The sequence below is a fragment of the Solanum tuberosum genome, unplaced genomic scaffold (genome assembly GCF_000226075.1).
Source record: "Solanum tuberosum cultivar DM 1-3 516 R44 unplaced genomic scaffold, SolTub_3.0 scf00421, whole genome shotgun sequence".
Lineage (NCBI taxonomy): Eukaryota > Viridiplantae > Streptophyta > Magnoliopsida > Solanales > Solanaceae > Solanum > Solanum tuberosum.
In genome coordinates, this window is record NW_006239343.1 from 337,006 (window position 1) to 349,072 (window position 12,067).

General features: G+C 36.0%; 1 protein-coding gene across 1 annotated transcript; it reads left to right on the forward strand.

Annotated features, from left to right (window-relative positions):
* The first annotated feature begins 1,122 nt into the window (after positions 1-1,122).
* On the forward strand, positions 1,123-10,628 carry LOC102593966 (WD repeat-containing protein 44-like). Its single transcript, XM_006362886.2, has 7 exons — positions 1,123-3,289; positions 5,972-6,062; positions 6,530-6,687; positions 6,819-6,870; positions 6,968-7,050; positions 7,808-7,901; positions 9,654-10,628. The coding sequence occupies exons 1-7, from the start codon at positions 1,721-1,723 to the stop codon at positions 10,256-10,258; spliced, it is 2,652 nt and encodes an 883-aa protein (XP_006362948.1). The 5' UTR covers positions 1,123-1,720; the 3' UTR covers positions 10,259-10,628.
* The last annotated feature ends 1,439 nt before the right edge of the window (positions 10,629-12,067 follow it).

The window sequence follows — 12,067 nt, forward strand, 5'->3', positions numbered from 1 at the left end:
ATGATGCACCTAATTAGTTATTGTCTTATTGATATGTAATCTTAAATTCATACTTTAAAATATTGGTAACGAATACAAAGTTAATTGATGTCTTTTAATATTTTTGAATGATGTATTGATCGAGTTAGATTGTATACATTTTTATTATTTCTTACTTGAGAGCCTATGTGGATGGGGTGGAGGTAGGGTGGGTAGTGGGGTTAATGGTTAGGGGTGGGCGGGCAAGTAGGGGGGGACCCAGGGGTCGGAATGAGATAATAAATTCAAAATGCTACTTGTGATACTTATTTTCCTTATAACTCCACTATAAAATTTACATTTCTTTTATATATTTAAAGAGCGTCTTTTCCCGAAATAAAAAAATCATTTTTTTTAAGATCAATATGAAAAAATCAAAAACTATTTTCTAAAGGAAAAAGAGTTACAAATGTTAGACTATTTTCCGCTACACCAAACACAACCTAACAAGTGTGTTCGATGCAAAGAATAAGTGCTAATTACAAGTATTATTCTTATATTTGATTGTTCAAAAATATTTCTATCAAAAACAAGAAAATAATTTCCCCTCACTTTTAAACGTAAGTCATTTTCCTCTACAACTATTTTAATTTAACTTCATATCACAACTTCAACTCACATTTAAACATTAATCGATCATTGGAAGAAGAATTAGGATACATTATGGGAAAATCAAACTTCCTTCGAAGAGAAGCAAATGAAAGGCTTTCATAAAAATTCTCGTAGAATTGAGAATGAAATTTTCATTTTGTACATGATTATCATCAATCTTAAATACTCAAAGATTTGATCAAGACACTATTAGATTCCCTAAACACTATTTGAAAAGTATAATTTATTTTTCAAGCATATTTTTGACCAAACACACATAGTACTTTACCATTGACTTGACCAAAAATTTAACATGGTCAAATAGACGATTTTTTTTTTATTCTTGATCAAAATTTCAGTTAAAAAATTTACAATTGAAAGCACTCTTATATGAGAAATGAATTATTTAGCGTGAAACTAATGTTAATTGAATTTCAATACAAGTATCGCACATGAATAAAAAAAAAAAGAGTAGTAGTACTCTAATAATTATTGACTTAAAAGTCATAGATTTTCATAGATTTTTCAACTTGATTCACCCCATCTTCCCATTTCAATGGAGCATTTTTTGTTTTTTGCTTTGTTCTTCTTCACCCTCTTCATTGGGCTTGTTACCCTTTTCTCTCTCTCTCACACACACAGTGTACTCTCTTTCTCTCTCTAAAACCCATCATTGGATCTGAGTTCCCAAAGCTAACCCATCTCCCCAACTGATATTGTTAACATACTCACAAACTCCCATTTTCGTTTTCACTCTTTATTGGTCACTTTCAGTCACACAGAGATATGTATTAGTCCATTTGACGAAGTGGGTGTGCAAGATTTGGCCATTAAAGTTACTGTCGAACTGAGTTGTGAGCTGGATCTCAGTATTCTTGGAGGGGGTTGAGGTGATTTGGGGGAATTTTCCCACACACCCACAAACTACCATTTTCGTTTTTACTCTTTACTGATCACTTTTAGTCAATTTGATGAAATGGGTGTTGAAGATTTGAACATTTAAAGCTACATTGAGCTGAGTTGTGAGGTGGATCTTAGTATATTTGGAGGGGGGCAGGTGAGGTGATTTTGGTGGCATTTTCATGGGAATGCCTCCACTTGGAGGAGAAGAATGAGCAAAGCAAGAGAAGGAGAAGGCAAGAACGAGTGCTTTCACGATTCTCTTGATCGTTTGCTTTCTTCTGCAAACACTTCGTGTTCCTCTTCTTCTTCGCCTTCTGAAGACGAAGGAGAGGAAGGTAGAGATTGTATTTCAAATTGGGGTTTCCCCAATTATGCAATGGGAGTTTCGAATAACTATGATGTGTGGATCTCTGAACCTTCCTCTATTGAAGAACGCCGACTCCGGCTTTTTCGTCAAATGGGTCTCAGCCGTGGTGCTGGCAGATCGGTTTCATCAGTTCATTTGAAGTGTCAAGCTGTTAGTGCTGAAGGTATACCTAATTGTAGTAGTTCCCAAGCTAGTAGTGCTAAGTGTAGTGTTTCTGGGAGCGTTCCATCAAAATTGAATGGCGATTCCAATTGCAATAGTTCTTCAGTTCATAAAAGTAGTGATATTCTTTGTGTTAATTCTATTTCCTCGTCATCAGTATCTGTCAATGTAGCCAATGGTGGTGAATGTATAGTTGTAAATAATGATGGAAACTCAGGTCAAAGTCGCGGTGATGATCAATTACATGAGGACAATGGATCTGCATTGACGATTGGAGCTGTTTCCAGGGACAATGAGAGCTGTAATTTGATGCCGGTAGTGGAGAATGGTGAGGTTGAGGATGATTCAGAATCAAATAGAGATGTTGAAATTGAGGAGAGTGCGTGCACAATAAAGAATCTCGATAATGGAAAGGAATTTGTGGTTAATGAAGTGAGGGAGGATGGGATGTGGAACAAGCTTAAGGAAGTCAGTACAGGAAAGCAGTTGACTATCGAAGAATTTGATGTGTGTGTTGGAACTTCACCAATTGTTCAGGAATTGATGAGAAGACAGAATGTGGAAGATGGGAATAATAATAATTTGGATTGTAATACAAACGGGATTGGTGGGACTGGTCCTAAGAATAAAAAGAGGGGAAGCTGGCTGAAGAGCATTAGAAATGTGGCTAGCTCGGTGACAGGTCATAAGGAACGTCGGAGTAGTGATGAGAGGGATACGTCTTCTGAAAAGGGTGGTCGAAGGTCAAGCTCTGCCACAGATGATAGTCAGGATGCTTCCCCTCATGGACCTGAAAGAGTTAGGGTGAGGCAGTATGGTAAGTCCAGCAAAGAACTTACAGCTCTTTATAAGAGCCTAGAGATTCAGGCACACACTGGGTCTATTTGGACCATACAATTTAGTTTGGATGGAAAATATCTTGCTAGTGCCGGTGAGGACCGCGTCATACATGTTAGGGAGGTTACATCATCAGAGAGAAAGGGTGATCTATTGCTGGATAAACCAGAAGATGGGAATTTGAATCTATTGCTTTCGGCAAATGCTTCTCCCGAGCCAACTACTATGTCACCAAATTTTGATGTCCACTTGGAGAAGAAACGAAGAGGAAGGTCATCTGTTAGTCAAAAATCAATGGGCTTTGACCATATTTTGGTGCCTGAGACAGTTTTTGCTCTTTCAGAAAAGCCCATCTGTTCATTTGAGGGCCATTTGGATGATGTGCTTGACCTCTCGTGGTCCAAGTCTCAGGTTAGCTGGAATTTTCGTAATTTTTATCTTAATATCTAATTGCTTGAGCTTAATATTTATCCTTCTTAAATTTAGTATAGAATAATAATTTTGGCCTGAATAAAATAGAATGAATTAGAGTACACGATGCTTTCTGTTTCTTTGAATATCTAGTAACAAACTTAGAAGAACCCTGTGAGTGAATTTTTAATATGTGATATTAGCACTAGTCATTTGTTCTTTTGTTCAAATGCAACAAAGATGATTTTTTTTGTTAGTTCTCAGACTGTTATTTATTAATGGAAACTTTGCCACCTCAAGGTTAATTGACTAAGACTTTCAGTGTTGCAAACTACTTGCTAATGTCTCTTAAGTTGCTGGAGAATTCAATGGATGAGTTTTACACTAAATAATAGATTTGGTTGTTATGGTGAGCCCAGTTTGCTGAGGTAGGTGAAGTGGCACTTTCACGGTTTATGGGAGTATGATATCATAGAGTTACTTTTATGTGTAAGTACACAGCGAGGAAATGAATTGATGAAAGATATAATCTTTTGTAACATGAGAGGATGCCGAGTCTGACATTGGTACCACTCTATCACAGTTCCTTATAGATGCTGAAGATAATGTATTGGTGTCATTTGTAGAAAACCATATTTTGTGTAGGCTCTCTACTTTTTTGTGTACTACTTGTACACTAGAGTTTTTCCAATAAAATTGTTTCTAGTAAAATAATAAAATAACATACTAAAGATTCTAAACTAATTGAGCTTAGTAAACCAACAGTCTGGTTGTCCTTTTTAACACTGTGCCAGTTCCCCCTACTTATTGTTTTGTGTGTTATTGCTGGAACAAATGCCCTACAAGTCACAGAAAATAGGCTGATGATAGCAGAGTTTTAATTTCAAATGACTCTTTCATGCTTCTGCAGTCTTGTTCTTCTCTGTTGCCTAGGATTGAGACTTTCATGTTGGAGGTCTCAAGTTCGAAACCCCTTGCCAGCGAAAGCAAGGGGTTTGCCTTCTGGGTCGAGCTCGTCGCACCGGGCTTGCCTAGAGTGGGTTACCTCTCCTATGTGGTTTGCGAGCTATTGCATAGGAGCAGGGGTTTTACCCTGTGCGCACCCAAAGGGTAGCGGCTGCGGGTTCCCTTGTCATCAAAAAAAAAAAAAAAGGATTGATGCAGCTTTTAGTTGGATTGTTCATTATAATCTGGCAGATTTAAGTTGTTACAACCACCAGCTTGTATGTCATTCTTGGTTTCTAGTATATTTTCAGGATACAGTTTTATGGTCCTAGATGCTGGATAATACCTGTTACATCAGATAATAATCTCACACAAATTTCGGCTGATCTTTGCAAAATACTGATGAGTGGTAACCTAGTAAGAAAGTAGGTGACTTGGGAGTTGTAAATCTAATGAGCACACCACAACTATCTCCTGATGATGTGACTATGGAGATTTTGCAATAAGGAGGAGGCACTGTGGAGGCAGGTGAATATAGAGAAGAACAAGATGAAAAATTGTTGGATCACAGTAACACCAAATCACTTGTATGGAGTTGGGAATTCAAAATATATCAGAAACTTATGGAATATGTTCTCAGAACGCATTTATATAAAAAAAAAGGTGATACTAGAAAACTTTATTTTGGAAAGAAAGATGGTTAGGACCTTCATCAAGAAAGAAAGTTGGTGAGGACATATACCCCTCAAAGATCAGTTCCCTACCATTTTCAGTGTAGTAAATGATCACAATACCACAGTAAAAGATTACTGGAGTATCCCTTAGAAGGTGGAATGATTAAGAAATGGAGGATGAAAGAAAAAGTAAGGATGGCGATTTCTCAGTTAAGTCTGGGTAAATTGAGTTTATTGTCTCAAAGTAGACAGCAAAAATAAGTATGGCTATGGAAATATGGAGTAACAAAGTACCTTACAAAGTGTTTTTCATGGCTCATGGCTAGAGAGGCTTTCTTGACCTAACAGACTTCAAAGAAGTGATCAAAGAAGATTATGCAGATGCGAATAATTATTCATCTGTAGAATCACAAACTAGATAATGCTACATGTTTTTGAATTTGCTTGAAGTCAAATGATGCATGACAGAATCTCCTGAGATCTACTACATTGTTGGAATAGAAGAGGACTACAAAAAGCATCAAAAAGTTGTGGATCACTATTCTGGTGGCTACATGGTGGATTGTGTAGAAGGAAAGAAATTATGGATTTCTTGAAGGCGAAAGGGAAAAAAAATTGTACCTTAAAGCATAGATGTTTAGCTCTTTTCACCTTTTGATGTAACCATGAAAATGTACAGGAAGTAGATAGGATATGGTTAATTTCCTTTGTTCTTTTTACATGCAGCTAGTATACTAAGATACATATTACTTGGGTTGTATCATTGCACTTGCTGGGTGATTATCTCTTATAAAATTTCATTAAATTTTCAGAAAAAAACACTGATGAATGGTAACCCCTGAGAAATTCTCCTCTATCTTCAAAAATTTGTGTCTGGATGCGCAATAAGTTCCTATATTAAGCAACAACAACGTATCCAGTGTAATCCCACAAGTGGGATCTGGGGAGGATAGAGTGTACCCAAACCTTACCCCTACCCCTATTAAACAAGTGAGCACTACTTTTGTGATGATCTTTTCTACATCTCGTTAACATTTGTCTTCGTCCCACTTTCCTTTACCAGCAATTGCTCTCATCATCAATGGACAAAACAGTGCGGCTTTGGGATTTGTCTAGCAAAACTTGTTTGAAGATCTTCTCACACAGTGACTATGGTATGTGTACCTTAACTCTTATATGTTCACCTTCACCTCTACTTCCCAGGCCAGTTTTAGAGTTTAATGTTTCTTCGGTAGTAAGATTCTGTGGACAGGAAGAGCTATGTAGTGTATGGCCTCAAATTAGTATGTTAATAGATGAATAAATTTTTATAAGCGTTGTGTTCGGGCCAGCTTGTGTGCACCTCGACTAATTCCATGGGGGTACCTACTACCTCCCACCAACACAAATATCGGATAACTCTATCCACCAACTTGGATAAATGGGAAGAAATCACCTCATGTTTTTGCCTTCAGTGAGATTTGAGATTTGAACCTGAGACCTCATGATTAGCAACTCACTTCATTGACCACTAGGCCACACCCTTGTGTGCATTAGTTGATGATAGATGAATACATAGATAAGAGCTTGTTCACTAATTGGCTGATCACAATGTTTTCTTGATTTCCTTGCCTTGATTCAGTAACCTGCATCCAGTTTAACCCTGTTGATGATAGATACTTCATCAGTGGCTCCCTAGATGCTAAGGTTCGCATATGGAGCATTCCTGAGCGGCAAGTTGTTGATTGGAATGATCTGCATGAGATGGTCACTGCTGCTTGCTACACACCAGATGGTCAGGTGAGAGTCTGCTAAATATAGAGCTCGCTTTGATGTTGTGCCATTCCTATTGAGAGGTGAAAAACAAATGTCCTTGATCTGCATATTTCACAGTTAAGTTTCTAATGCGTTTTTGTTTCTTCTTTTTCAAGGGGGCACTTGTTGGGTCATACAAGGGGAGCTGTCATTTGTACAACATATTAGGTTTGATTTATTGTGCCTTTCCTGTCTCTCTTATTCCCTTCTGTAGAGGAAAGTTATGTACCTGCACATGTTGATAATTTATGCTTCTCTCTTTCAGATAACAAATTGCAGCAAAAAGCTCAAATCAATCTGCAGAATAAGAAGAAGAGGACTCACCAAAGGAAAATTACTGGTTTCCAGGTACAGTAATTTTGACTGATTGCTGATGTTGGAGCTTATCTGTGCTAGGTCAGATATGCCTCCTTTATTGTCCCAGATGCAGTTGTTCCAAGACACGAAGTACTTCTGTTGTATTAACGAGATACTGTGCATGTGACTTCATAAAAAAAAAAGAGATACTGTGCATGTGTTATGTATGTGCATATTCTTAACTAACTTTTAACTGTTTACTGCTGTTACATTCTCATAGGCAAAGTAAATAATTTGTCAAGGTTTTTTTCAAGCTAAATAAAAGAACAAAAATATTAAATAATGAGTAAAAAATAGGAAGTAGGGTACGCAGACAAATAGGTGTTTGCACTTTCTAGTGGTGTAGATTAGGAGCTAAATTCTTCCCCAGAGAGCGGGAAAAGTGAGACGGCAAAAAGTGATCATTCATCGCTAAAACCCTTTATCATGCTATTCAATTCATAATCCAATTTTACTTGTCTCAGTTATTGATGTAAAGTTGAAGTTATGTCATATTTAAATATAATTTGGTCAATATATTTGAGATAAGATTACATGTTCTAAGAATTTGGACTTCGTGAGTATAGAACTGAATCTCACATACATATTGCATACAGAGATATTGAAAAGTAAAGGAAAAAGTTAACTTTGGGACAATCCAAAATAGGAAGTAGCTGTAGGGCAACATTTGTAATGGATGAAGCAATCCAAGTAAATTTGTGTCCTTACCTTGTGAGTTAATTAGTAACTTATATTTCTTAATGAACAGTTTGTGCCAGGAAGTATGTCACAAGTGCTTATAACATCTGCAGACTCAAGAATTCGGGTTGTTGATGATGCTGATCTTTTTCACAAGTTCAAAGGTATATTAACTGCTATATAAACATATGAAGCTTGTAGGTAGCATTGATATTGCTTTGTCAGAACTAATTAAAGCTTCAAATTTGGTCGACTTGACCTCTAGAATATGATAAACCTAAGCTGGAGTTGTTTGTCTTTTTCCAGAATTTGATTTCACTGATTCCTTTTTTTTCCTGGATAAAGATGGACACAATTTTTATGTTGTGAGCCACTTTGAAATGAGTTCCTTTGACAAAGTTCCTGGTACCTGTGTTGGTGAGAGGTAGCAAGTGTTGAGAATATAATTATCTAATAAAAGTGTGTTCTCTAAGATGGTCACACACTTCAACAAGTACCCCATGGAATTAGTTGAGGTGCGTGTAAGCTGGCCCGGACACCATGGTTACAAGAGAAGAGTTTCTTTCTTTAAGTAATTGGCCTGCCCTGGGATTCTACTGATAAATGAAGCCACCAGCTTTTGGTTTATAGTGGCTGTTGGCCTCTCAACAGATCGTCTTTCTGAGAATGGTAACATTTTATAAACAGAAGCACGAAGTTTCTGCCAAGTTTCATGCAAATCAGTTCTTTTACATCACTGTAGGAAACTGAGGAAATCTAACATCCCATCTGATGTATTAACATCTTCTTGTCTACCAAAAAAAGACAAATAATTTACCAACATACTCCTATAGACAAGTGTTGAGTTAAGTATGTCCATGCAAATGGAGAAAAAATCATCTGTTTTTTTAAATCTCAGCTAGGATTCGTATTCTAGTGTTATACCAGTTTCATTGATCGCTTGGTCATACACTTGTGCAGAATATGCAGTTGTAAACACGAGTAGCGAGTGACTAAAGTAGTGTTTTAAATATTTCACAGGAGTAGCACATGACTATATTCACTTCTTTCACCACTTCTGATGGGACTTGAGTTAACTTTTCAAAACTACACATTACTGATATTGTTTGGGCACATCATTGCATTTATTGTTGTTCAAATAATCAGTGAATGTGAAAGAGAGAAGCATATATGGGATGTTCTCAATGATGAATAGATCTTTAATAATTGGCATCTTAATAATTCATTGAGATCCTTGAGAATTCAGTACCCTTTTCTTTTTAGATATTTTGGATAAGGTTTTGCATTCAGTTCTCTTCATTCTTTCTTCTTCTCTTTCTGAAAAAGAAGTGCTTATTCTGTTACAGTTCACCATAGCTTAGTAGTCTAGTCCTTTTCTCGTGGTCTATTGCACTGTACAGTGTACACCCTTTTAGTCATTTACTCATTGAGTGCCAACATGCTCCTTTAAACTGCATAGAGAAAGATGAATAAAGGTGAGGTTTCTTTTTTCCTGCTTTGAGTTGGCACAACTAAGAAAACAAGCTAATTTAGAAGTTGTGGTATTCGGACCAACTTGTGCACACCTCGACTGCTCCACCTGGTACCTGCTACTTCCACTATCTTTGGTAACTCTGCTCACAAGGGTTTAGGTTTGAGAAGAATCACCTAGTGTTTTTTTACCTCCATTGGGATTCGAACCTGGACCTCGTGGTTCTCGTCCCACTTCATTGACCACAGGTACAATCATAGTATGAATATATTGGATTGTTATTTTGTGCTGCTAATAGTCTTTTCCACTGTTCACTGCATAGACTTGTTGTGTGCCTTGGAATTTTTAGCTATTTAGGAATTGTCATGTATTACTATTGTGTGCAATTTTCAGTTTTTGTTTCATGTACTCTTCCTATTCATTGAGTTAGCTCCAACTTTGATAGGTTTCCGCAATACGAGTAGGCAAATCTCAGCATCTATGACAGCGGATGGTAGATATGTGGTCTGTGCTAGTGAGGATTCACATGTCTATATCTGGAAACACGAAAGTCACTCTCGACCAAGCAGAAATAAAGGTGTTACTGTTACACAGTCTTATGAGCATTTTCATTCTCAAGATGTTTCAGTGGCCATTCCTTGGCCTGGTATGTTGGATACTTGGAGATATCATACTTCATCTTCCGGGGAACAAAGTGGTCATGATGGTCTTGACGAAGTCTCCACTGCTAACCATCCACCTTCACCTGTTGAAGAGATTGACAACGAGTGCTCGCCATTGACTTCTGGCTGTGGTAACAGTCCTCTTCATGGAACCATATCTAGTGCCACAAACAACTACTTTTTTGATAGAATCTCAGCAACATGGCCCGAGGAAAAACTTCTCTTAGCTTCTAAATATCGTAGTCCTCGAGTGAGTACAGATGCTAGTATCGACTTCTCCAATGGCTTAACTCAAACAAAGTTCTGCTGGGGTTTGGTCATTGTAACTGCAAGCCACCGAGGGGAGATCAGGACTTTCCAGAATTTTGGCTTACCAATTCGGATTTAAAGCGCCAACAAGAAGGTCCTAGTCTCCGGAGTGTTTGTCGAGTTGCCACAGTACACAGCTACAGCCAAGTTACCAAGTTTGTACAGATAGATTTGTAATATAAGTGATTTTTTTCTTTCTTTTGTATCAAAACTTAGATAAGGAATTGTGAAGAGGGGGAAAAGATCTATAATGATACTATATGAACAGGAAAAAAAAGAAGGTAGAAAAGGGATAGTTTGTTTTCTGTAATCAGCAATTGTAGAGATGGAAATCTTGTAATTTCATTGAGTTGAACAAAATTCTTTGAAAATTCATTCAAACTTCAAGTAGTATTTCTATACATTAGTAGATGAAGAAAATGTATGTGTAATGGTTTCTTCAACATTTATATGTAATTGTTCCTAGTTTCTTCATAAAGTGGGTATGGTGGGATGATGGAATTTTTCCGCCCTTAATGAGAGCGAGTGTGAATTTTCGCGATAAAATTACTCCCTCTGTCACATATTAGTTGTCATGTTTTCCTCTCAAGCTCTTTAAGAAGTTGAATTAGTAGGATTTTCACTAGTTTATCCTTTTTAAACTCCTTCCAAAGTAATTAATATTGTTTTCTCTAAAAAGGAATTAATTTTAAGGATGATTTTTTTTACTACTTAAAAAAGGTAATTTGTTCCATCTTGATTTTGTAAATTGACAAATATTTTGGGATAAGATATTTTAGTAATGTTAACAATTTTTTTGGTTACTTTATGATGTATAACCAACATTAGACTTTTCGAAACTGTTTTAGTCATCTCGGTTCTCTTTGGTTTTGGTACGATTTGGTTAATTTTTGATTTTTTAAACGTTATCCAATAAATATCACAATCGATAAAATTTGATAGAATCAAACACCCAAAAGTTACGATAGCAAAGAATGAAAATGCAAAAACACTTATTTTCTTATAATTGAAAATACAAAGCAAATATTGTGGAAATTTCACCTCAAAGTCTAGTAGCCTACATCTAACTAACTCAACTTGTTGTAGCAGCGACAATAGGTCTTATTTATGATTTCTAAAAACGCGTAAAGAGAAAAGTGAACAATTAATATGAGACGGAAAAAGTATCATATCGATTGAGTGAACATGATCATTAATGATTTCAATAAATAAATCTTGAGTCTCAGGAGATATTTTATATTTACATTCTTACCTCTAAAAAAAGAGTGGTTAAATAAATGATTACCTGTTACTCTAACATAACATTTGATGGTACTTAAAACGCACTAAATCATGCCCAACCATCATATTATAACAAATAAAATAAGCTTAATGCTAGAAAATAAAAGGACTAGCTCAAAGTTTTGGTCTATTAATCAAAATGCAACACGTGATATGTAAATTATACACACATTACACATTCAAACTCTTGCACAAACGAACCGTAAATTACTGATCCTCGAAAATTTCTCGATTTAAAAATAATCTTAGGATTTTTTTTGGCCAAACACATATACAGCCCCTCAAACTTGCCCTCATTTTTCATTTTGACACTCCAACTTAGCCTTGTTCCATTTTAACCCTTAAACTCCATTTTTTCTGTACCATTTAAACACTTATACTAATTTTTATGATTTGTTTTTATTTATGTTCTTCAATTGCAATTTCTTATTTTAAAAAAATAGACGTATGCCTGTTAATTAAAAAAATTAAACATTCGCGAACGAACATAAAATTTTTCAAACAATAATATTATTTTTTGATATTTCTCTGTATTTTTGCATGAAAATAAATTGACGAAAGTTCTTTGATTTTCTTTCTTAAACATTCAATTAAATTAAATAACACT

Excerpts from the sequence above, each read along its gene's own strand:
- LOC102593966 (XM_006362886.2), top strand. The coding sequence starts at position 1,721 with ATGAGCAAAGCAAGAGAAGGAGAAGGCAAGAACGAGTGCTTTCACGAT. Across the intron at positions 6,063-6,529 it reads CTTCTCACACAGTGACTATG|TAACCTGCATCCAGTTTAAC; the intron begins GTATGTGTACCT and ends GCCTTGATTCAG. Across the intron at positions 7,902-9,653 it reads TCTTTTTCACAAGTTCAAAG|GTTTCCGCAATACGAGTAGG; the intron begins GTATATTAACTG and ends CAACTTTGATAG.